Raw genomic sequence first — 23,882 nt, forward strand, 5'->3', positions numbered from 1 at the left:
AGTATTAAACAGTTTGTTGACAAGTTTTTGCTCCACATTAATCCTCTCTTTAGTTGTAATAAAAATTTTGTATTATTGTCGATGTTTTCGGCTGAGGCCCCGTTTTGTTTTGTTTATACAAGCAATTTTTGCAAAATTTTATTCACTTAATGTGATGCTAATTAACAAATAAATGCGAAATATCATTGAAATGCCAAAGCAAAAGAACACATTTAAGATTTTTCGGGAAAAAAATCGTAGGAAAAACTTAATTTGGAAACGTTTTGAAGAATAAATTTTAATAGCATTAGCAAAATAGATCTAGTTATTCTGAAATTCAAATTCTTGAGTCCTGATGTTATCGGAAAAAAACAGAATTTATTTTTCATAAATTCATATACAGACCACTCCTTATTTACCCACCGGTGAGTGACCCAAACAAAACCACCAAAAATCATAAATCAAATAAATTAGAAACTAGATCCAATTTTAATACAATTGACTCAATTAATTAGACGATGTGAAAAAAATCTTCCAAGGTCCCACCATTCCCATTACGCCGATTGTGGCTTCCACGAGGAAAATTTGTGAAAAACTGACGAGAAATGCAGAAAATAAATCGGTGGAAACCTGAAATCACCCGTCGACCTCAACATCTCGCAGCCTTGGTCGGGAAACTCGGTGTAAGTAGAAGTACTACTGAAGAAAGCACGCTTTATGTCGGCGTACCGTCAGTTCATGTGATTGTTTCGTCCAGGTGAGAGTGCTTGAGAAGTGCTTCGACTTGGTGATAGTTTGTAGTCTGCAGCGATTTCCCAAAATTGTGAATTTCTGCAGAAGTGCAAAACGAGTCGGATTTGTGACCACTTATCGCAAAAAGTGAGTGCATTTTCGGTTGTAGATGAAAAAAAAAGTGAAAGATTGGTCCCAATAATTAACCTTGCGGTAAACCAGACATTTTTCCACGCGTGTGCAAATTTGTTTTTTATTGGTTAATTGGAGAGTCGTGATAAACAAACAAAATAGTGTACCACTAAGCGATTTTTATTTCGCAATTGCGCCTCAAAATTACAAATTGCATACTTCGAAATGACAATATTTGCGTGATCAGCCTTCTACAGCAATTTAGCCTCCAGTCTATTCAAAAACGTGAGTAAATAATCGAGTAACGTCCGATTAATGTTGATTTTTCGTTTCAGACTCCTCAGAACCCATGTTTTAATCGAATTTTTTTGCTATGCTGGGTGCAGAGCAAGCTGGGTTGAATGCTGGGCGTCACGCTTTGGCCTGGGTACTAGGCCAGACCGATATTTGGTACCTATTGTACCGGTGCGCCAATTACGTTAGCAAAGGGCACGGTCAGTCACCCAGCAGTGTCTCCATCTTGGACAACCTCTTCACCCTGGACGACGACCATTTCGACCAGGACGAAGACGACCTGAACAACCAGTTCCTCCAAGGAAGAGGTTAGTGGACGACTTTCGATCGAAAATTTGGGACAATGCGATCGGATTTTTTTTCGAATTCGATTCAAACGAGTTTGGCTTGTTTTGCCGCTTGCGCTTTCATACTAAGATGGCCTTGAAGCGAAAATTTGCAAAAAGACGAAAAGAAAGTTCCCACAAAAATCACATCGGTTTTTTTCGTCCTAGAGTCGCAACACTACTTTCCACTTTAGATAAGCAATTGATTGTTTTCTATTTTGTTTGTTTGAAAAAAAAAAAACGATTACGAAATCAATTCCGGTTACCCAAACTTCCAAAAAAAAGCTCCGGAATTTGTAAATAAATTGAAAAAACCAGTCGTAGACTTTTGCTCTTTAGTGCAATATTTAAATACTGGTCAATTTTATTGTTTTTCAAATGATATTTTCAATAAAGCGGCTTTTCGTTTGTACCTTAGGTTTAAGGACTCGAAACTAGAAACAGTGGTCAAATCCTATCAGATTCGCAAAAGTGTAGTGGAAATAATGTGGAGCTCGCGGCATAGCCGCTTGCCCCCATACGAAACTCACACTACCGAATTCGCAATTTTTTTATGAAAATTTTGAAAATCTCACACAATCGGATTCGCAAATGTTATGTAGAAATAATGGTGTAGTGTATAGAACTCATACTATCAAATTCGCATATACAGGGTGTGTCAGAACTCGCGCCCCAGATAAATACTCTTATTTCTTTTAAATTTCTGTGCTATTTCTATCATTTTCCTCTGCTGATTCTATTTTACAATTTTTATTTTATTTCAGTTTTAATTGTTATTTTTTAATTCGATATTGATTCTACTTTTTTTCGATTCTTATTCTAATTCTATTTTATCTTTGCTATCTTTTTTTTTAATTTACACCCATTCTAATCTTCTGCTATTTCCATTTTATCCAAATTACATACCCGTCCTATTTTTTTCTTTTTTCTATTCAATATCTGTTCTGTTTCTTTTTTTTTTCGTCTTCTAATCCTATTCTCTTTGTGTTTTATTTCTGTTGTTGTTTTATTTAAATTATACAGGGTGTGTCAGAACTCGCGCCCCAGATAAAAATTTCAAGACAAGATACCAGGAACATGGAAAAAATATTTTAAAAATTCTATCTGTCAAACAATCTTTACACATATTTTTTGACATTTGCCATTTTTTTATGTCTATTTAATAATACTGATGAGTACAAAAATTTTGTCAATAAAAGCTACAAATGACATTAAACAGAGTTACAATTTAGAATACAGCTTCCTTGTTTCCTCTTCTAATAGACTGCAGCAAAAAAACTTGGAAAATTATTTTTTCAACAGAAATAAATACAGTCAAAATTTAAACTCTCATAACTTCGAAATTTTTGTACATACACTTTTTTAACATTTTTTCCATGTTCCTGGAATCTTACCTTACATGGCATTTTCCCTAGGGCGTGAGTTCTGGCGCACCCTGTATACAAAAAGCAAAGACCATTTTAAAAAATGTTAAAAACTGAAATTTAATCGACCATTTAATACTAAAATTTCAACATTGTAAAATCTGTTGCATATTGCTGTAGAAAAGCACGTCAGTAAACAGAAAGAGGGTTAAAATGTGGAGCAAAAATTTGCCAATGTTCTTTCTTATTTTTATTGTCTCTAAAGATAATTACCTAAAATGTCGTGTTTTAGCACAAATAAGTGCAAAATTTGTGAACTATGTATGTATTTCAACATCTTTGTAAAAAAATTACAGAAAAAGCAAAGATTTTTTGAATTATCAGAGTGAATAATAAGAAGATTTTTTGAGTTTTTTTTAACTGAAAAATTTCAACTCTGTAAAATCATTATTTTCGACTATAGAGGTCCGTGGATATTTTTTGCTAAAAATTCTCTCTAGCTATAACTACTTAAAATAATGTTTTTTTTTTAACACCACTAAGAACGAAATTTGAACAATAAATAAATTGTGACTTTTTTCCATGTTTGTGGTATCTTGTGTTTGGGGCGCAAGTTTTGGCGCCCCCTGTATATGTTTTGTATATATTTACTATCGGATTCGCAAAATGAAATGAGAATGTATCCACAGCAACGCTTCTATTTTTTTATTTAAAATTTGTAGTGTCCTGGCCTCAAATCATTTGATCTTTTTGTTTTAAAATTATTTTCTATTTTAAAATGTTTGCACAATTAGAACATTTTTCAAGGTTTATTTTTGTAAAAAGATATTATGAATGAAAATATTATACAGGGGGCTTGGGCTTGTTTATAAATAGGAAAGTATTGCTTGTGTGTAGCAAAGGACGCGGGATTCGGATTTCTCGGATGACTTCCTGTCGGATATAACCAATTCCGGTTACCCGGATTTCCACAAAACAGTTTTAAAGTAAGCTCGGGACTTTCGTCCCGGTTTTTGGTAACAAAACGAAAAAAAGACAGGTCTTTAGAAACCTTAAAGAGTGTAAAAAACTAGACATTAAAAAGCACTTTTTTAAACCCCAACGACCGGCCTTTACTCGACGCTTATGAGTAATGCAATTATTAAATAGTGATATTGTCATAGAAACGAGATGTATCCATGGTTATAATACAAATTCATGTGCGTACGTACTCGTTTAATTAGCTTTTTTGTTGATTTTGTTAAGTTTTGTGGTGTTAATTTGATTCTGTGAAAAAGTGTTGCAAATGCGGGTAATTACGGGAGAGTCAGTTGCATGCTTTTATTTATTAATTGTGCAATTTTTATTTACCCATGTGAAACAGAAAATAAGACACAATAAATCAACGAAAACAATAATGTTTACTTATTAATAAAGGAAAAATTGTGCAACAACTTTCGAGTCACTTGAAATAAATGAAAAGCAATGTGCTACAAGACAAAACGACAAATTTTCTCATACATCTCGTGTAAATATCTCTCCTAATTAGAAAGTAAATTGTAAGTTGGAGTATTTTAGATTAATCGGTGCGATTAAGCTAACTTTAGGTCAGGTAATGCACTATTAGTGGTAATGATTCTAAGCATCATTACTAATAATTAAAAAAAAAACAAACGTTACATAATTAATTTTTTCTCGGTTTTTGCAAAATGTGCATCTAAATAAACTAAACCTTGAAATCGACGTCCTTGAATGCACTATAATTTGTGTTAAATTTACCAGGTCATTCGTTTCGTTAACGGTTTCATTGCAACACTGAATTAATTAAAACCGAAATAAAATTTCTTCGATTTATAGTAATTTTATAGTTGGCAATTCGGCTACGATCAATTTATTATGTAACAGCTYCAAGAATTGCCAAATGTTTCGATTAGGTCGTTGCACGTGAATCAATTAAAATCAGCGAAATTAGTTTAAGTTTATTCAGGATTTATTTTTAACAACTCCTAAACTAGATTTCGTCAGTTTTCTATCCACACAATGTAAAGTATGTTAACAGTTAGATCAATTGGCAACACTTCAACCGAATGTCACGGGAAATCGGTCGTTACTCATCGTGCTGTTATAACAATCCACGCTGACGTGAAAATAGCACATACTTTTCAAAAAACAAGGGTATTACATGTTTGCAACGATAATGTAACCAAACAAACGCACACATGTCCAGGAATAATAAACATTTTGTAAATAGCAGCTACACATACAGGGTGGACAAAAAGTAGGAACCTGTATACAAATTTGCTTCCAGAAAAAAAATATTGGTGAATGAAAAAACGCAACGTACCAAAAATCAAAAATTTTAATCTTAAGAATAGTTATTAATGTATCGAGGGAATAAAAAATAGCTTCTCTTATATATACAGGGTGCGCCAGAACTCACGCCCCAGAGAAAAATGCCATATAAGGTAAGATACCAGGAACATGGAAAAAATGTTTAAAGAATTTTATCTATAAAAATTTCGAAGTTATGAGGGTTTAAAGTTTGCACTTTGACTCAATTTATTTCTGTTGGAAAAATAATTTTCCTAGTTTTTTTGCTATAGGCTAATAAAAGAGGAAACAAGGAAGCTGTATCCTAAATTGTAATCTGTTTAATGTTATTTGTGGCTTTTATTGGCAAAATTTTTGTACCTTTACTATATAATTGTAATATAATAGACATAAAAAATGTCAAATGTCAAAAAATAAATGTCAAAATTTTTTGACAGAATTTTTAAGAAAAATTTTTCATGTTCCTGGTATCTTACCTTAATTGAAAATTTTCGCTGGGGTGCGAGTTCTGGCGCACCTGTATATACGAAAATGCCTTATTATTATTATTATTTGTATGAACAAACACCAATAATATCTCATTTTAGACTGTTTTGAGGCGTTTCATAGAAAAATTCAATTTGTGTAGATCAATATTTCTTTTTATTTTCATAAAATAATTTTTTGACGTCTTGTTAACATACGAACTGCCCTGCGACATACGTCTCAACTAGTATGTCTACTTGATAGAAGGACTTTTTAATTATATTACTTTATAAAAAAAACATTTGGTTGCATACTTTTTGTTCACCCTGTATGTTGTTGAATGAGGGATTTTTCCGGTGCCCTTCAATTACCCTAAATTGGAAAATAATGGGCCCTGTTTCAGCAATTGTTGCGAACAGGTGACCAGTTGGCATTCTAGTTGAAAAATGGAACATTTGTTATTCAATGTTTGTGAAAATATTCCAAAATTTTATTTTTTCTGTAAGTATGACAAGTGTTGCAAACATTTTTTGTATATATTTTTAATTAAGCTGTGACAAATTTGAACAAGGCAACACCATCTAGTGGGGGATGAGAAAAGGTGGCGATGTAGTTTCCTGTCTTGTTTCAAAATAAATCAATTTTTCTAGTCTTGCAATTTGGGTGTTTCACACAAAAACGTTTACATAATGAACGTGAAGGAGTTTTTATTTCCTGCATAAAAAATGAAATAATAAAGTTCAAGGGAATGCATTTAAAGTAAAAAAAAAAAAAATTACCGTTCACTTTTCATCGGTATTCACAAAACAAAAATATTTTGTGCATTTTTAGTGCCTTTAAATGACCTTATTAACCTCATGAAATGTCATACTTGATATTAAACGTCATTATGCAGTTGCTTTTTTACAATTTTAAATGTCATTGTACGGCAATAATAGAAATTATTTGCGAAAAATTTCAATACAATTGAACATTTGCAACGTCAATTCCTTTCATAGACAACCATATAAACAATAAGGCCGCCATTTTTTTTCTGTGTCGATTCACTGTTATTTAATTCAATAGAAACAGGTTTTTGTGGTTGGACCTGACCTATTGACAGGTTTGACATATGTCAAATCAAAATAACATCAGGAAAAATGTAAAAAAAAAACAAGCAAAAACAATTGAGGACGTATGTCGGAAGGGAGTCCGAATGTCAAAAAATTATTTCATAGAAATTAAAAGCAAGTTCAATTGTTCTATCAAAGCTCTCAAAACATTCTTAAATGAGATATTTTTAGTGTTTTCCCATACAAATCGTATATTAATTTTGACATTTCGCAGTTGTATCATCCGGGACATACGTTTTAAATTTCTACGCTAGCTTGATATAAAGACTTTTTTATTTTATTGTATTTTAAACGCTTGAAATTTGAAAAAAGTGGATAATGGAGAATTTTATGTGCGCAAAAAATTCAAATTATGTTTTTTTATTGACCGGTTTGCGTTGCGTGCCATAAACATACCAGTTTATTGACTAAAATAACGCCACAAGACGGCGCTGGTGTAGCAGGGCGGGGATAAAGCGAAACAAAAAAGCAACGAACGTACAAAATGGCGGCCGTGTAGCAGTCTCGCTTTTAGTTATTTTGTTATTGTTGTTGTTATCCCACTAAAAACAATGGCCATGTCCAATTTATACTCAAAAATAGCCTCCAAACCGGTGAAACGCCCCCAAGACACATTATCCGTCTCGCAAACGAATGCATGGATGAACGGTGAGTGTCCCTTGCCAAGTGTGCTTAGCAAAATCTGTAAATCCCTTTTTTACAAATTGATTTTCTCAACAGCAGAAACTCTCAACAATGGGGCTCTCAGTCTCTCCCCGCCGCACATCATCTCGCAACGAGAGAACTTGCAGGTGATGCAGCCTGCCAGCGCTCCCGGCTCGCCCCCTTCTAGTCCTTGCGTGTCGCCCACGGGCCCCCCGGGCACTCTCGACCCCAACTGGCAGGCGAGCAAGCCCACAGTGAGGGAGCGCAACGCCGCCATGTTCAACAACGACCTCATGGCCGATGTCCGGTTCATCGTCGGCAGCCCCGGCGCCACCCAAGACATCCCCGCACACAAATACGTCCTCGCGACCGGAAGTTCCGTCTTCTATGCCATGTTTTACGGCGGACTCGCCGAATGCAAGGAGGAAATCGAAGTACCTGACGTTGAACCGTCTGCGTTTCTCACTCTACTCAAGTAAGACACAAGAGCGAAAAAGTTGCACCAGTTTGGTAATGTGTTGTTTTCTGCACAGATATTTATACTGCGATGAGATCCAGCTAGAGGCGGACACGGTTCTTGCAACTTTATACGTAGCGAAAAAATATATTGTGCCCCATTTGGCGCGTGCCTGTGTGAATTATCTCGAAACTAGTCTGACTGCGAAAAATGCCTGTCTTTTGTTGAGTCAATCGCGACTTTTCGAAGAACCGGAACTGATGCAACGATGTTGGGAGGTGATTGATGCTCAGGTGAGTCTCACACATTCCCTGTCCTGTTTAGATCTAAGCACCGTTCCTGAACGATGCAAACAAACGCAAAAGAGGCACATGAGCTTCAGTGCCTGTATCAAAAATTCACTCAACTAGTTAACAAACTCGTTAAAACGCTACCAACTGCCAAGGCTGATCTATGTCTAGTCAAAATTGATAAAACGAAAAAAAAAATTATGTATGTGATTCTGTCGAAAATGCTCAACAATTTTATACACCACACACATATCTTAAGTTTAATTTTAAGTATACGTAACGGCCGACTTGTGCTCATTTTATTGTTAAGAAAAAAAATAAAATGTATAAGTTTGTCGATTGCTGTGCTTGTTTTAGTCTCACTGTTGTTTTTAATCCACATATTTACAGCATTGATGTGTTTTTTTGCCCCGAAATGTAACTAAATGTATGTACCATTGTGTTGTTAATATATGGATTATAAAAACATCGAGGCGAGCTTATTTCACCTGTTCATCCCAAGGTTCCTAACTAATACGTTGCCTGGCAACTTTCAACTAATCAGAACGCAGAAAAAGCGCGCGCATGACGTCATCAAAATAACCATTTAAAATAACCAATACCACGTACAATTTGTGTATTTTTTACAAATGAGTAAAAATGCAAGTGCAACAATTATTAAAGATAAAAATAACAGTATTATCATTATTTAAAAAAAAATATATATCACAATTGTTTTTAAATTTGTGAATTTTCTCAACAAGTTTAGTGCATATAAAAATTGGACTACTTACTATAAAAACCAAAAATTTACCATAAGAAAGTTACGCAGTAAAAATCTATTAATAAACATGGTATTTTACTAAAAACAGGGATTTAATTTAAAACTTTTTTATTAAAAAAAAACAGTTATAATGACAAGTAAAATATTGCATAAAACAGGGTCAGTTTAGAGTTTTTTTCATTTTTGACCAATTTTTTTTCTTGGTCACGAGCCCGCGTAAAGTCATGAATTTTAATTCCAAGTTAAATAAATCTTAAAAAAATCTCAACTTATGTTGAGAAAACAAAATGACACAAAATTGCACGCTCTCAATATTTCTAACACTTGAAAGATTCCAGTTTTGAGTTTTTTTTTCATTTTTGACCAATTTTTTTTTTTTCGCTTTTTTGAAATTTTCTTGCAACTGCAATCATACAAAATTGTGAATTTTAATCACTCTTTTTTTTTCTTGGTCACGAGCCCGCGTAAAGTTATGAATTTTAATTCCAATTTAAATAAAAATTTCAACTTATGTTGAGAAAACAAAATGACAAAATTGCACACTTTTAATATTTCTTACACTTTAAAGATTCCAGATAACCTATTAGTTAAGGAAAATAATTGTAACTTCTCACCATACAAAAATTTTTGTATCAAATATAAAACGGTGTTGTCAAAATAGTAGATTTGTTACCAAATGATCAATTTGACAGATATGTTATTCTGAGGACAAGCACTTTTCTCCAAACTAGGAATAAAGTGAAGCTTTAATTCCCTTGTTTTTGACTAATAATTTGGTACTTTATACCCTCGGGAATAAAATAAATGAAACACCGATTTTAAAATAAACTGAAATTGAATGAAACCAAATTTGATATCGACGTCTTCTTTTAAAATTGCAACTGAATGAACTGAATATTTTGGCAAATTTATCATTTTCTTATGTTGTTATTAATTTAGTTTGTTGGGAGGAAACTTTTGTATGCATCTCGGGAATAAACATCGTTCGTTAATCCCTTGAAAGAAAATGCCCTCGGCCCCCTTCGGTAGCCTCTGGCATTATCTAAATTCTCGGGATTAAAATAGTTGTTTATTCCCTTGATTTGTAAATTGATCCTAATTCCGCATTTGTTTTTTGTAGGCCGAGATGGCGCTGCGATCGGAGGGTTTCGTGGACATTGACATGTCAACACTGGAATCGGTCTTGGCTCGTGAGACATTAAATTGCAAAGAGATGAATTTACTCGAGGCGGCTTTGAATTGGGCGGGGGCTGAATGCATCCGTCAAGACATTGAACCCACCCCCCAAAACAAAAGAGTGGTATTGGGCAACGCCCTCTACTTGATACGAATCCCGACGATGACACTTGACGAATTCGCAAACGGTGCTGCACAAATGGGCATTCTGACGCAAGAAGAGACTATAAATATTTTCTTTCATTTTACAGCGAATAACAAGCCGAGTCTGCAATATCCAATCAAGCCACGAGCTGGATTAAAATCTCAGGTTCATTGCTTGATCTCCACCAATCACGAATTAACGATTTTTTTGTAGGTGTGTCACAGGTTTCAATCGTGTGCCTATAGGTCGAACCAATGGCGGTATAGAGGGCGTTGCGATAGCATCCAGTTTTCGGTCGATCGTCGCATTTTCGTCGTCGGTTTCGGTCTGTATGGGTCGTCGAACGGCGCCGCCGACTACAGCGTCAAAATCGAACTGAAACGTTTAGGTCGCGTCTTGGCCGAAAACAACACACAATTTTTCTCAGATGGCTCGAGCAATACGTTTCATGTGTATTTCGACAATCCGATTCAAATCGAACCCGAGTCGTTTTATACCGCTTCGGCGATTCTAGACGGCGGCGAATTGAGTTATTTCGGACAGGAGGGTATGAGTGAGGTGACTGTTGGCCAAGTGACGTTTCAATTTCAATGTTCCTCGGAAAGTACAAACGGAACAGGAGTACAAGGCGGTCAAATTCCGGAACTTATTTTTTATGGACCGACATACGAAGAACACTAGAACCAGTCGGGTTTTTGTTCGAACGTTATGTGAATTCTTTACTTTCTGTTTGTTTAAAGTGCTGTGAATTAAGGGACTTTTTATTTATAATCTAGTTAAGGTGATGTTTTTTTTTTATAATTTTTTGTTTTGTAACGAAACTGGATATCTCCAAAAGATGTTGTGTTCACATGAAATACAAATACTGTAAATAGTTTGTTTAAAAAAATATATAATACTAAAATGATATATTCCCGTAAGAAAGCTTAATCATTAGATATTTTTCGAAATGTCTTACAGATTTTTGCCTCTCAAGTGATAACCATGTACTGTTTTAACTCAGACAAGTTATATAATGCCAGTAGGTTTTAAGACGTTGCATTATATAAAGCAGACGAGTCCATGTATTAACCAAACAGGGTTCGATGAATACAGACGTGTAAATTAGCTTAGCATTTTTTGTTTCTTTTACTCTTTTGTTACTACGAGAATATTTCCAGAGTAACTATTAGCATAGCAATATTTATACGGCAAACATTTGCTTACATTGCCATGATATTCGTTACTACTTATGTGATACAACAAATAATTTGATAAAATATATATCTTGGTAGTTTCAAGCGACTTTTATTCAATTTTCTGATCAAGTGACCTGCGACTATGAAATTACATTGGCAACACTGAATAATGTACATCGAGTAACTATAAATTTTTGTGTCAAATTGGCAACACTGAATTATCGGTAATTTTTCTAACTGTTTATGTCAGTGACCAGCTGTCGAAAATGAATGACAATTTCCTATTAAAGTTTGACGTTTGAATTTGAATGTCAAAATTGTCCCAAGATTTAAAATTTGACGCCAACGTAGAGATAAAAGTGACTATGACTGTTTTAAAAAATCCATTGGGAACACTGACTTATTCTAACCCTTCTAATTTGTTATCGATGACGCAGTGTTGCCAGTTAAACAAAAAAAATAATATACTAATTTTTCAATTATTGATATAGGAAATTAGATCAAAATAAATTACACGAATTATTTTCATCTTTTTCGAGCATTTTCCACGTGTTTTAACCAGAAACTCGATGATATAGCCAAATTTTCTTAAAATTTTTTTTTTTTAAAATCACCAAATTGGTTAAAAATACATAGTTCTATTTGACTATAAAATTACGTTGGCAACATTGGATAATGTATATCCGATGACTTTAATATCTGTGGCATGTTACGAGTAGTTTGGTGAAAATTTTCGTAAAAATTCTAATATTTGGTGTTTTCTTGGAAATGAAAAAAAATCCTAGTAACTGCAGTTACAACAAAAAATTAATACACTAATTAATAAACTATTTTTTCAGTTATTAATATAGTAAATTAGCTCAAAATAAATGTGACACTAATTTTTTACATCGTTTTCGAGCATTTTCCACGTGTTTTAACCAGAAACTCGATTATTTAGCCAAACTTTCTTAAAAAAAAATAAAATCACCAAATTGGTTAAAAATACATAGTTCTATTTGACTATGAAATTACGTTGGCAACATTGAATAATGTATATCGGATGACTATTAATGTCTGTGGCATGTTAGTTTGGTGAAAATTTTCGTAAAAATTCTAATATCTGGTGATTTTTTGGAAATGAAAAAAACCCTAGTAGCTGCAGTTACAAACAAAAAATTAATACACTAATTTGTTAGTTATTAATATAGTAAATTAGCTCAAAATAAATGTGACACTAATTTTTTACATCTTTCTCGAGCATTTTCCACGTTTTTGAAACTTGATTATTTTGCCAAATTAGTAAAAAATTGTTCTATTTGAGTATGAAATTTGTTGGCAACATTAAATAATGTATATAAAAAAAAATGTGACAAAAAAACTTGGCAACACTGAATCATCGGTAATTCTAATTTGTTATATCGGAATGTCAGTTGTCTATGATAGTTTGACGTTTGAATGTACGAGTCAAGATGCCAAGATAAGATTTTAAATTTGTCGCTAACTTGGGGATAAAAATTACAATCATTTACAGTCATCCTGTAGATCAAAAAACATGCAAATGACTGTGATAAAAATCTATTGGCAACACTGTCTTATCGGTGATATAACTTGATGCAGGTGACGGCTACGCCAGCGATCGCGAATGACAATTGACTCTAAAAACGTGACGTTTAAATTTGATAGTCAGTGTTGCCAAATTAAAATTTCAATAAATTTAACTCATAGGCTACTGTGATCAAAAATATGCACAAAAAAGGAGGCTTACCGACAGCAGGTATGTTGATTGACAAGGCTTGAGACAGCTTGAGGTAAGTCCTACCCAACTCGTAACAGCAAATCTGGAGTACGTCACTAATATCTATTAAAAGATCTAAGCCCCATTAAGGAAAAAAAATGTATTGATTTTTTTCTCATTTTTTTTTTTTGAAAAAAAAGGATACGGGCTGTGCCCTCGGTCCGACACGTCAGATACACGCACGCGGCATGCACGTGTGTGTTTTTCCGCCCTTTGGTCAAATTCCGATTCAAAGCCATTTTAAAAAAATTACACGCCGTGTCAATACAGTGCTGATTCAACTGCAACTGGTTGCATAAGTGTGTGATCCCATTCCGGGCCTTCCTCAGGGTCATTTCCCGGGACTCCACCCCAGTCCCCACATGAAACGCTACGAAAAACATTGAATGAAGCTGAAGGGAGGAAAATTGTACTCACAGGCCCCGAATTTGGTTGCGCCCCCTTTGGAATCCGCCGAGACGAATTGTCCAATGGCGCTGTTCGTGCCATGGGCCCCTTCCTCGAACTGCACTTCCGCGACTATGATGTTGACTTCGAGGACTGAGCCGCAGTTTGTACAAACGGCGTCCCCACGCGCGGGGTCCACCTCGATGTCCGAACTGCCGCAACTTTTGCATTTTCGCGTCGAAGACATTGTAACAAGGGTCAGAAGCGCCGCTGGGGCATCACGGGGGGGCGAAAAAACACTTTTACTCGGGGGAATTGGAAAACATAACCTACAAGTCGCACACTTGATGCACGGAATGTCACTCAACTGTCAAGCTTCAATTGTCAAATCTGGCCAAAAAAGCAAATTTCTCAAATTTACTTAAAAAAAAAAAACTAATTATTAAAATTTGCTAAAATAAATATTTTCTCTTGTAATAACAATAATTGATGCTATAAATTGTAAAATTAAACCATTTTTTAATTAAATTTATACAGTAGTGTATTTGGTAATCACAGGTTGGTACAAGAAGCATATATTAATTAGAAGAGATAAAAAATTGAAAAAGTGCTTAATTAACACACCCAAATTAACTTTGTACCTTGCTTTTCTTGTTTATGTCATGGCTTGTTAGAAATAATTTATTTTTAATTAACATTATAGTTTTCATTTAATGTTGGTACTTGCTATATTACTAAAAAGCCTACTAGGTCTATTTAAAATTGTTAATAAGAATGCAATAATGTGAAAATTGGGCTTTATTCTTAAAAAAATACATTATAACCCTAATCCCTATTCCTGCAGACCCTGATGGACGTCCTCCCCATCACCACAATCATCCCCTCATCCTGCAAATCCTTTAACGCGTCCTCAAACTGCTCCCTGGTCACCATAACACTCGACCCTTCCTTCACTTCCGCCAACAACTTGGGGTAATTAATCGTGGGAACCTTCCCTTTATTCTCAATCAACTTCTTCAAGGCTTGAACCAACTCCACCCTCCTTTTCCTCGCCGCCATACTCAACCCGGTGGTCAAAATCCCCACATCGATTTTCCCACTCAACGGATCCGTCGCTGACTGTTTCAAAGCTTCGCGATGGAGCCTCCACGCCTCCTCAACATCCTCAATTTCCACAAGCTGCGAAAACCGCACCTTGGCGTGCGCCTCCGAGAGCCGAATCAGCGACTCCAACTGGCGGGGGTACGCGGAGATCTGCCCCCGGCCCGACCCCACCTTCCGCATGTCCACGTAGGCCTGGATCAGCCGCTGGGAGGCTTCCTCACTCAACTTGGGGTGAATGTGCTCCTTGGCGTAGGCCAAATAATCACGAAGAATCGACATGTCCTACAAAATTCTAATTAAAAAAAAACAATTACAAATTTAAATTTTGTACCAAAATCTCGTCATCATCTTGTTGGGGCGTCTTGTAGTAAAGCCCCACCAAATGCGAGGCCAATCTTCGGTCGAAAACCTCACTCTGGGGGTCCAAAATCAGGAAAATTAAGTCAAAACGTGACAAAAGTGTGTGTGGTAGTTGCACATTTTCTATAATTGTTTTATTTTTGTTCCATTGTGATTCGGAGGGGTTTGCAGCGGCAAGAATTGAAGTCCTGGCGTTCAATTGACAAATAATCCCAGCTTTGGCTATGCTCAAAGTTTGTTGTTCCATCACCTACAAAAATCTACAGTGTGGACCAAAAAAATCGTCAAATTAAGTCCATTTTTTTTTAAAACAATTGTCAATGTCAAAGTTTCCTCAAAAACCAGACTGTCCTACCCTAAAACCTTTTTTTCGGAACATCTGTATATCAAAATCTCCCTAAATTAGGTTTGAGGTTATGTTAGTAATTTTCAAATGTCAGAAAAGTTTGAAGTGGAAGCAAATTTTTTACCAAAAGACAAGAAATAAAGACGGTAAGGACACGGAAAAATGCAACTCCTAACCGAAAAAAAAATATTTAATGGGTAATTTAAATTTTTACTCATTTTCAGAATCTGATTCAAAATTTTCAGACCACCAATCGTCTTCAGAATCTGATTCTGTAGAAAGTTGAATCATTATTGGAGGAATATAATAAAATACTGGATTAGTCATGCAATTTATTGGATGCTGTTCTTTTTTAGGAGTTTTTACACAACCATAATTGTCAAATTCTTGAAGAATTTTAACATGATTGGTTTTTTGTCTGCATATATTCACAAAATCTAATCATAGCTATTATTCTTGTCATGTTAGTGTCTAGATCCTTGCTTTCGGAAACTCATTTTCGTAAATGACTATTCTTGAGATAAAACACAATTTCACAATAATTTATTCAAACAATTATTATAATTCAATAAACTCGTACAAGAGTTAGGCTAAGACTGACTCGTTATCGTATTAATTTCCTCAAAAACGGCAAGATTCACAAAAAAACCTTTCGTAATAGTTCCGTTCTAAAAGGGCGGCGTATTTCCGCCATCCGCAACGTCACAGAAATAATTCTAATACCAACCAATTCCATCTTCAACATTTTCTGTGCCCTTTACGTTGTACTTTCAATTTTAAATTTAAAAGTAATTGCTGACATTCAAATGACATTTTACGTTGCCAACGTAATAACATCAAGTGACTGATACCAACATGGCAACACTTTGACAATTGTTTTAAAAAAAAATGGACTTTACCTCATGTAAAACACTCCGGGTTGAATCGTTCATTTTATCAAACTCATCGATGCAACATATGCCATTATCGGCCAGAACTAGAGCCCCCGTTTGCAGAACCAATTGTCTCGTTTCGGTGTCTTTGGTCACGTAGGCTGTTAACCCCACAGCTGAGGAACCCTTCCCGGACGTGTATTGACTCCTCGGAACCAAATTGTAGACGTATTGGAGGAGTTGCGACTTGGAGGTACCCGGGTCCCCGCACAACAAAATATTGATTTCGGACCTGAAATTCGTGCGTCCTGACGTCACAAATTTCTTTTTGGTGCCCCCAAAGAGCTGCAGAAGAATCCCCTTTTTGACATCCTCGTTTTCGTAGATCGAGGGGGCGAGAGCGCGCGCCAACCGTTCGTAAATATCCTCTTTTTGCGACAAAAGGTTCAGTAATTCGATTCGTTCGGGGGGGAAACGGTGGTCTTTGCTACAAGAAGCGATTAGTTTGGGGGTTTCCCCGATTGGGTGGTTTACCCGTCCTCCTCTTCGTATAGCCGTTTGGTGTCGATTTTGCGGAAGTGGAGGACGTCAATGTGGGTTTTGTAGACGGCGCGCAGGTTACGCTGCCGGGGGTTCACCTGGAGGGGCTGTGCGCGGTAAATCCCCGTCACGGTGACGCGGTCGCCCGGCTGCACGGCGTCCACGAGGTCGTTGTGCGCGAAGAGGACCACCGTGTGGGGGGTCTGCCCCGCAGGCATGTCGTCTAATCAAAAATTCGATATTAACCCCAAATCAAATAAATTTCAGTGTTAAGTTGGCAACAAATACAAACGTCAAATTTTTATACTCAATTGTCATTCGGCTCTGACGGGTAACCACGGACTTTGCCGTCACCGACACACTTTGATATCACCGATAAGTCAGTGTTGCCAACTTAATTCCAATTCGTTTTTTTTAATAAATGAATAATATACCCGGGGATTCCTGCAGTTTGATCATTTGTTTGTCGGTGAACTGCGAGCGGTTGTGCACCATCGTGAAGCAATGGTTGGTGTTGCAACTGGTGCAGAGGGTGGGTTCGGTGATGCGCCCCCTGTCGATCTCCACCGTGGTGGTGAAGTTGCAAACTATGCATTTGAAGAATGCCTCTCTCATCTCGGGCATTARATTCGAGGTGCGRATRACCATGCCACTGACTGTGATCAATTGGTCGATATCTGTGGATGGGGCATTAAATATTGTTTCGGTTTTTTRMKTGTGTCACCTTCAGGGTTGAGGGCTCTCATATTTCGGGTTTTTTCGGCATTAAAAGGCCGCACTTGGATCTGGTGCTCCAATTCGGCGGCGGGGTAACGCTCGTAGAACATTTCGTTGACCATCATGTCGAAAATTGGGATGACTTCCTGGGGGTAGGAGACAAGTTGTCGGTATAAATTCGCGTCAAAGGTCTCAATGTGGGCACAATTGACGTTCAAAAAAGGCTCCTCTAGTGTGTTAATCTCGTCCAATTTTTGAAAATACAAAGGCTCGTTGATATTCATATCGTCGGTTCTCTCATCCTCTTCGGCATTTGGGTCAATAAACCTCAAAACAAACTGTTTGAACTTCTCTTTGCACTCAGCGACCGAGACATTGGTGCCCCAGATGACCAAATGTGGGGCTGTGCTTCCCTCATCGCCCTCAGCCACCGGATCTAACTAAAAAAAATTGTTAAAATTGTTACAACTTTTTAGTCACAAACCTCTCCGCCGACGTTAACTTGTCTCATCCTGCGATCAGTCCTCACATCGGGCCGCATCCTGATGGGGGTCCCCCTGATCCCCGACCTGGGGGTCCTGATGGACCCCAAAGAGCACGGAGTGCCGTAATTGAGGGGCGACGACAAGTCAATCTCGCTCATTGCCACTCCCGGACTTGTGACCATCGGCGACGAGGGGATTTCCCCGGCGTCGCCCTCGATATCGCGTCGGGCTCCGCCCCAACGCATTGGAGTGTCGATAGTGTCGCTTTTAGCCGGCGTGGGGTTGTGTCGGGGGGTCCGTGACGGCGTCTGAGGGTCCTCGCGGGCCGGGGTGCGGTGACCACCGGCGGGTCTGCGCCCCCGGGGAGTGGGCGCATCGTCGTCGCGGTTGGCGCGAGGTGTGCGATGGGGGGCCGGGGAAGACATCTAATTGGGGGGTTTTGATGGATTTATCACAAATTGAACGTCACTTACCGTGTAAAAGTTGGGTTTTTAGTGTTTTTTCCACGATAAAACAACTGTTGATGCTGCAAAAAAGGCGGGAAAATGCACAATAACTGGAGAAATAGGCTGCAGATGGCGCGCATCTGTCAACTTTGGTAGTGGCTAACGCTTCAACTTTATTTTTGTACTCCAAATTATTGATTTTAAAGATGATTGTTTATATAATTAAAGCAAAGTGATAAGAAAAGTTTCAAATTATTATTTCTGCAACAAACAATTTTTATAAGTGTTGGGTTATCACTCTGTTCTTTAAATTGTTAAAAGTAACCCTAGTGACGACAATTATTGCGCACGCGCATCATAAAAAACTTAAAAATCAAGTGGTATTATTGTTTGTTGTAAAAAAGTTTAAGCGTTTGTTATTAAATTTTTTGTTGTACTAAAATTGTTGAAAAGTGGTGTTTCTAGTGTTTCAAACAAGGTAAAAAGTACGTTTTTTAGTTTATTATTTAATTAAGTCTAAAATTCAAGTGTTTGTTAATTAAGAATTCAATCCAATGTGCTGCAGTCACATAAAATTGTTGTAAAAACAGTTTTTATAAGTATTTATAAAAAATACAAATACTCGTTTAAAACAGTTTTTGACTTCTTTTTCCTTAACTTTCCCAAGATTAAGTTTTTTGTATTTATAAAATAAATATGTATAGAACGTTTCAAAATGATTGACATCTCGGTAGGCGTTGAGACTGTAAATCAAACTTTAATTTTAGTTCCAAAAAAGTTACTAATGTCACAAATTTTGAAAATGACGTATCTTCAATCTCAGTGGGTGCAATCGTGTAAAAATGAACAACCTAGAACTCTCAAAACAAATGTTGCCACCTTAAACTTGAATTTCCATGACCTAGCAAGATAATAATAATTTTGAAACGCGGTATATTATTAGTGTCTTTTTTGTGCGATTCATGGCCTACTTGTGGACAAAAAGGGGTTGAAATGAAACATGGGTTTTAATACATTTATATTTAAATTTTCACAGATGAAATTTGATTGGATAACGAATAACCATTACACCCTTCAAATAATTACAAAAAATGTAGGTATGTAGTCGTGAACACTCGATTTAATTAGTTATTTAAAGGTATATTTACAAGGCAAAATAGTCATTTATATACAGTATATACAACATGTACAAATTATGATATAATCTTCTTATACGATATATAAAAAGTCGTATTTAAGTAACAGACTTGGCATTTTTATTTTTGAAAAAAATGATACATTGACGTATCCTCGATAGATAATTTATAATTATCACATTTATTTTCATTACCTATGTTTATGTACAAGATATACAAAAATAACATTCGTATAAATGAAGCAAATACAAAAAACCTCCAGTAGGCAAAACGCATTTGACAAAAACGGGCTATACAACAACAATTTCCTTGAAGCTAGTAACATTTTCATAAGTTTGTTTTGTTTACAACCACTCGCGACACCTGTGAATTCCCTAGAATAAAAAATCAGCCCCCACCCTCACAGCACATAAACCTTCCAAGATATGTTAATTTTAGCCAAGCGGAAGAGTGAAAATAATCCCGAAAAAGTCCTTATTTTGTTCCCAGTGACAGTAAATTTAGGGTACAATTTCGTTGGTACTTAAAACAATTGGAACCCTGTCTTTGGCAGCATTTAGAGCGAAGTCACTTGTCAAACTGTGCTTTCGCGCTTGTTGACCATGAGCGGGGTGTCCACCGAGGGCTCCTCTTCCGTCGCGGCGAGCGGCTGCATGGGTATGGGGGGCTCCCGGGGCTGCGGACGCGGCCTCTGCTGCGGATGGGGCCCGCGATACGGCACCGGGTACACCCCCGGGGGCAGGTGGCTCACGGGGCCGTACTGCCACTGCTGGGGCTGTCGGGGCAGCGTGCAAGGGGCGTAGCCCCCCATCATCGGCGGCGGCGCAGCATGCTACGATAAATAAAACATTTCTGGGTGAACTGCTTCCAAACAGGAAATTAAGTGCAATAATGGCTGTTAGTGAAATAATGAAATTGTTTTGCGTTGTTTCAATGCAGTATTTGTTCGTAATTAAAATTGTTGTGGCTGAATTAATTATAAAGATACAGAAAATAATGATTGTAGTATCATTCTTGTTAATGCGTCAATCACTGACCGCACAACTGCGGTTTTAAATAAAATGTTTACAAAATACTGAAATTAATTTAACTGAAAATAGTTTTAATGATAGAATTTAACCTAAATGCAAAAATGTATAACAAGTTGCCTAGCAACCGCTTCATTTTGCAATGTTGCATTTTTCTTTCATAAAGAACCGCCACGAAGATTTATGTCATTGTTATATAAAAATATACGTTTTTCTCCCTTAAACGTTGCAATTTTTTCGTCATAATGTGTAAATAAAACATTTATAAATCTCGAAGCGACGTATATCCTGGGAATTCAGTGGAGTTTTTCATTCAAGGATGTCGGTTTTTGCACGAAAACCGTTTCACCTCGAAAGCAGAATAAACTTTAATAAACCCGCGAAAAAAGATCGTTTTTACAAAGCAACATTTTATTTTTAATTTAGAACAGTGGATAAAAAAATGCGATATTGATCGGTGAAGAGTCTTGAAATTAGAATGCTACAGAATTGTGGCATTTTTTGCAATAACGAGCCTGGGGGTTTAATAAAGCAATAAAAGAGTTTGAATTTTTTGTCGTGTTTGTTTTATTTATACACACCGCATCAGAATGAAAAAGCAAAAAATTGGAAGAGAATCTCATTATCCAACTTGTTGCTTTTTTGCCAAAGGAATGATTAATAGTTGAGTGAAAATTCGGGTGATTTATATAAAAAATAAAGGGAGTAGTTCAAATATAAATTTCGTTTTTTATTTTTGATTTATACGGAAAAAAATCCGACATAAATCTTCTACATGGCTATATAATTCGTTGTATCAACAAGGATATTGTTTTCAGAAAAGCTCCCTTGTTTATGTTGCACGWATCCGTTATTGACAATCCTGAGGTAACATTTGCGGATAATAGGAATGATTGGAAGTAGAGAAACGTACATGTTCCTCGCAAAAACATCCCTGTTTGTTTTGGAATAAACTAATTTGGGGGCAGTTGGCAAAAAATTAAGACCCTAAAGTACTGATAGTTTAATGCCAAAGTTTTCCTTGTCATTTCGTTCTCTTTCTTGGACAAGAATGACCGCTATTGAATCGATTCCGCTTCCATAAATGTATTTATTGTGTCGGGAAGTCGGCATTAAAGCGATTTCGCGAACATGCCGATATATAAAAGCGATTCCAACATCAATAACGCGATTAGCACAATTGTCAATATAATACAACATCCAGTCGGCGTGTAAAAGGGTTCTTGTGTAAGCATCCCAAGTCCGATAGCATTGAATTTCCACCTTGGAAGTTCCGATAGCAATATATAACCGTTCTTCAAGCAACAGTTCCTCTTTAGCCTTTATCATAGGGTGGGTGACACAGGCCGATGGCCACGTGAGGGGCTCTATCGATCGCGCGACTCCTTCGAGCTTCAAATTTAACATTTTTTAATTAATGTTTTACTTTATCGCCGGAACGGCCATAAAGAGCAACCTCATTGACCTCACGTATACGCATCGACTTGATCCTGCACCAACCCTACTATATTATCATTGATAATAAGTGAAAGGAAAGCAGATTTTGGATAACTGTCACCCCTATAAATTGTTATTTTACTAGGTTAAGTTACTGCGATTTATCGGCTTGTTTTGATAAGCCGCCATCTTGCCAAAGGTATTTTCGCGTAATGGCGTTTTTCGAAAAGTTAGAAAGTTTGTCCCCTCAATATTGAGTTAAGATATATTTGTGGTCAAAGTAGCCTTTTATTATTCAATGCTGCCAACTGAAATTTATTAGGCTATTCTCTAAAAATTTGCTGCAGTCTATAASTTGGTATATTCCATAGCTAATASAGCTCTGTATATGATTTTTTTAAAGTCCTTATAGAATTGTATCAAAATTGGTATTCTCTAAGCGTCTATGTAAACATTCGAGTTATAGCGCTGTAATTACCCTAAAGTCTGTTTTTTTTATTAAATGGAAATGTCAAACAGTCCCTAATAAATTCATTCATGGTAATTTTAATAAAGGAAGTTGGTAGTTCCAGTTTTTGATTTAATTAAAAAAACGTCATTAAACGTCAGCAAAAAAATCGTCTAAGAAAATTTAGAAATAAAAACACCAAAGCGTGAACAAATTGGATTTTGCGAACAATTTTCGAAAATTTGAAGACAAAAAGTGTGCAAGCAAAAGTCAGAAAAAGATCACCGCTAAAATTTAGACGCAATTTGTAATGAAGGTTTGCTAAACATTCTTTAATTTTTAGTAAGAAATTGATGAGAATACAACATATACATCAAAAAAAAAAGAACGCAATTAACTTAATAGGTCTGGTTGCACTGTTTTTGAAGAACGAGTTGAAAAAGTAACAAAAATTTTTGCCGATTTTCTGAATAGACAACCTTTTTTTATTACAGTTTTAGAAGTAACAAGCCCATTTTTGTCCACAACCTTCTTTCTTCTTCATTTAACAACAAATATATTGCAATTAGTGCAAAATTGTTGCGATCCATCACTGAAGTATGTAGCTGTAACTTTGCACGATCCCAATAATTATAAGAGAACAAAAATTAGCATTATTGGCGAAATACGGAGAGAAGTACTTATAATAAATTATTGAGGATTGACATTGTTACTATGACAATACTGGGTGATGAAAAAAAGGCGCCCACGATTGAAACAGGCGCGTCCTTTTTTATTGAAACATTGTGACCATCATTCCAAAAATAGTCTAAATACAGAGTGGTTATAAATAATTTTTATTTAGCCAGCTGTGAATTTTCCATGTAAAATAAAAAATGCAGCTTTACGAAAATAGGGGTACCTACTTGTTGTAACTCAAAATTAAAAAATCGCCGTTTACTAAGCGTCCACTTCGAAAATAGACTTCAATTATAAAGATGTTTTCTTCCAAAGTATACATTATTATCAATTATTATTGGAAATTAGTTGAAACAATAAAAATTTAAGTAACAACAATTTATTATTAATTAATAAGTGACACTAATGACAGAACTAGAGCTTTCAAAAAAGTAGAACGGCACAAATAAAGTTACATGCAAAAAAATTCCAAAGCTGGCTAGATGAAAATCATTKATAACCACTCTGTAGATTCTTTTTAAAATTTAAACAGTTTGTCTAACAGCACAAAGCGGCAATATTGCACAAATTTTTTTTGCTAAAAAACTATTTCACTCAGGTATTTTTCGTATCTAGGAAACCTTTTTGACTTTAATCGTTCAAATTTCACAGAACAAACAACATTGAAAATAGATTTTTTTGTTGCTACTGTTTCCAATAATTGAATATTACTTGGACATTTTCTGTATCCTAGGATATTTGCAATGTTGCAAC

The 23,882-nt window shown here is 36.0% G+C and overlaps 4 protein-coding genes across 9 annotated transcripts in view; 1 reads left to right on the forward strand and 3 right to left on the reverse strand.

Moving 5' to 3' along the window:
- Nucleotides 1–13,901, reverse strand: part of LOC123010983 (transcription factor IIIB 90 kDa subunit) — a 28,641-nt gene extending 14,740 nt beyond the window's left edge. The window contains exons 1-3 of one of the 2 annotated variants that reach the window (XM_044408218.1): nt 13,563–13,901; nt 13,291–13,515; nt 13,116–13,220 (exon numbers count right to left, since the gene is read on the reverse strand). In XM_044408218.1, coding sequence (XP_044264153.1) covers nt 13,116–13,220; nt 13,291–13,515; nt 13,563–13,779 — 547 coding nt within the window. In that variant the 5' untranslated portion in view covers nt 13,780–13,901. The remainder of the gene's footprint in view (nt 1–13,115; nt 13,221–13,290; nt 13,516–13,562) is intronic. The other variant, XM_044408217.1, reaches the window with a different exon arrangement.
- On the forward strand, nt 701–11,467 carry LOC123010985 (BTB/POZ domain-containing protein 6). Of its 5 annotated transcripts, none has more exons than XM_044408220.1 (6): nt 701–858; nt 1,179–1,445; nt 7,435–7,834; nt 7,893–8,109; nt 9,990–10,355; nt 10,404–11,467. In XM_044408220.1, the coding sequence occupies exons 2-6, from the start codon at nt 1,217–1,219 to the stop codon at nt 10,869–10,871; spliced, it is 1,680 nt and encodes a 559-aa protein (XP_044264155.1). In that variant the 5' UTR covers nt 701–858; nt 1,179–1,216; the 3' UTR covers nt 10,872–11,467. The 5 variants fall into 5 exon arrangements, with proteins under 5 accessions (XP_044264155.1, XP_044264156.1, XP_044264154.1 ...); XM_044408221.1 differs by having other exon boundaries at nt 707–1,128; nt 7,438–7,834; XM_044408219.1 differs by having other exon boundaries at nt 708–1,128.
- A 411-nt stretch (nt 13,902–14,312) lies between the features above and the next one.
- Nucleotides 14,313–18,542, reverse strand: LOC123010981 (DNA replication licensing factor MCM4). The gene is made up of 8 exons (XM_044408214.1): nt 18,430–18,542; nt 17,956–18,381; nt 17,479–17,911; nt 17,189–17,431; nt 16,749–16,977; nt 16,242–16,701; nt 14,968–15,246; nt 14,313–14,918 (listed from the first exon to the last, which is right to left on the reverse strand). Exons 2-8 carry the CDS (start codon nt 18,379–18,381, stop codon nt 14,358–14,360), a joined length of 2,631 nt encoding a protein of 876 aa, XP_044264149.1. The 5' UTR covers nt 18,430–18,542; the 3' UTR covers nt 14,313–14,357.
- Nucleotides 18,543–19,430: 888 nt separating this feature from the next.
- The window catches only part of LOC123010717 (hemicentin-1), a 264,155-nt gene continuing 259,703 nt past the window's right edge, over nt 19,431–23,882 (reverse strand). Inside the window, exon 15 of the mRNA XM_044407799.1 lies at nt 19,431–20,370. Coding sequence (XP_044263734.1) covers nt 20,113–20,370 — 258 coding nt within the window. The 3' untranslated portion in view covers nt 19,431–20,112. The remainder of the gene's footprint in view (nt 20,371–23,882) is intronic.

Source organism: Tribolium madens, unplaced genomic scaffold (genome assembly GCF_015345945.1).
Source record: "Tribolium madens isolate multiple individuals breed KSU strain unplaced genomic scaffold, Tmad_KSU_1.1 Scaffold_91;HRSCAF=231;Tcas5.2_LG7, whole genome shotgun sequence".
NCBI classification, from domain to species: domain Eukaryota; kingdom Metazoa; phylum Arthropoda; class Insecta; order Coleoptera; family Tenebrionidae; genus Tribolium; species Tribolium madens.

Excerpts from the sequence above, each read along its gene's own strand:
- LOC123010985 (XM_044408220.1), top strand. The coding sequence starts at position 1,217 with ATGCTGGGTGCAGAGCAAGCTGGGTTGAATGCTGGGCGTCACGCTTTG. Across the intron at positions 1,446-7,434 it reads CCAGTTCCTCCAAGGAAGAG|CAGAAACTCTCAACAATGGG; the intron begins GTTAGTGGACGA and ends TTTTCTCAACAG. Across the intron at positions 7,835-7,892 it reads GCGTTTCTCACTCTACTCAA|ATATTTATACTGCGATGAGA; the intron begins GTAAGACACAAG and ends TTTTCTGCACAG.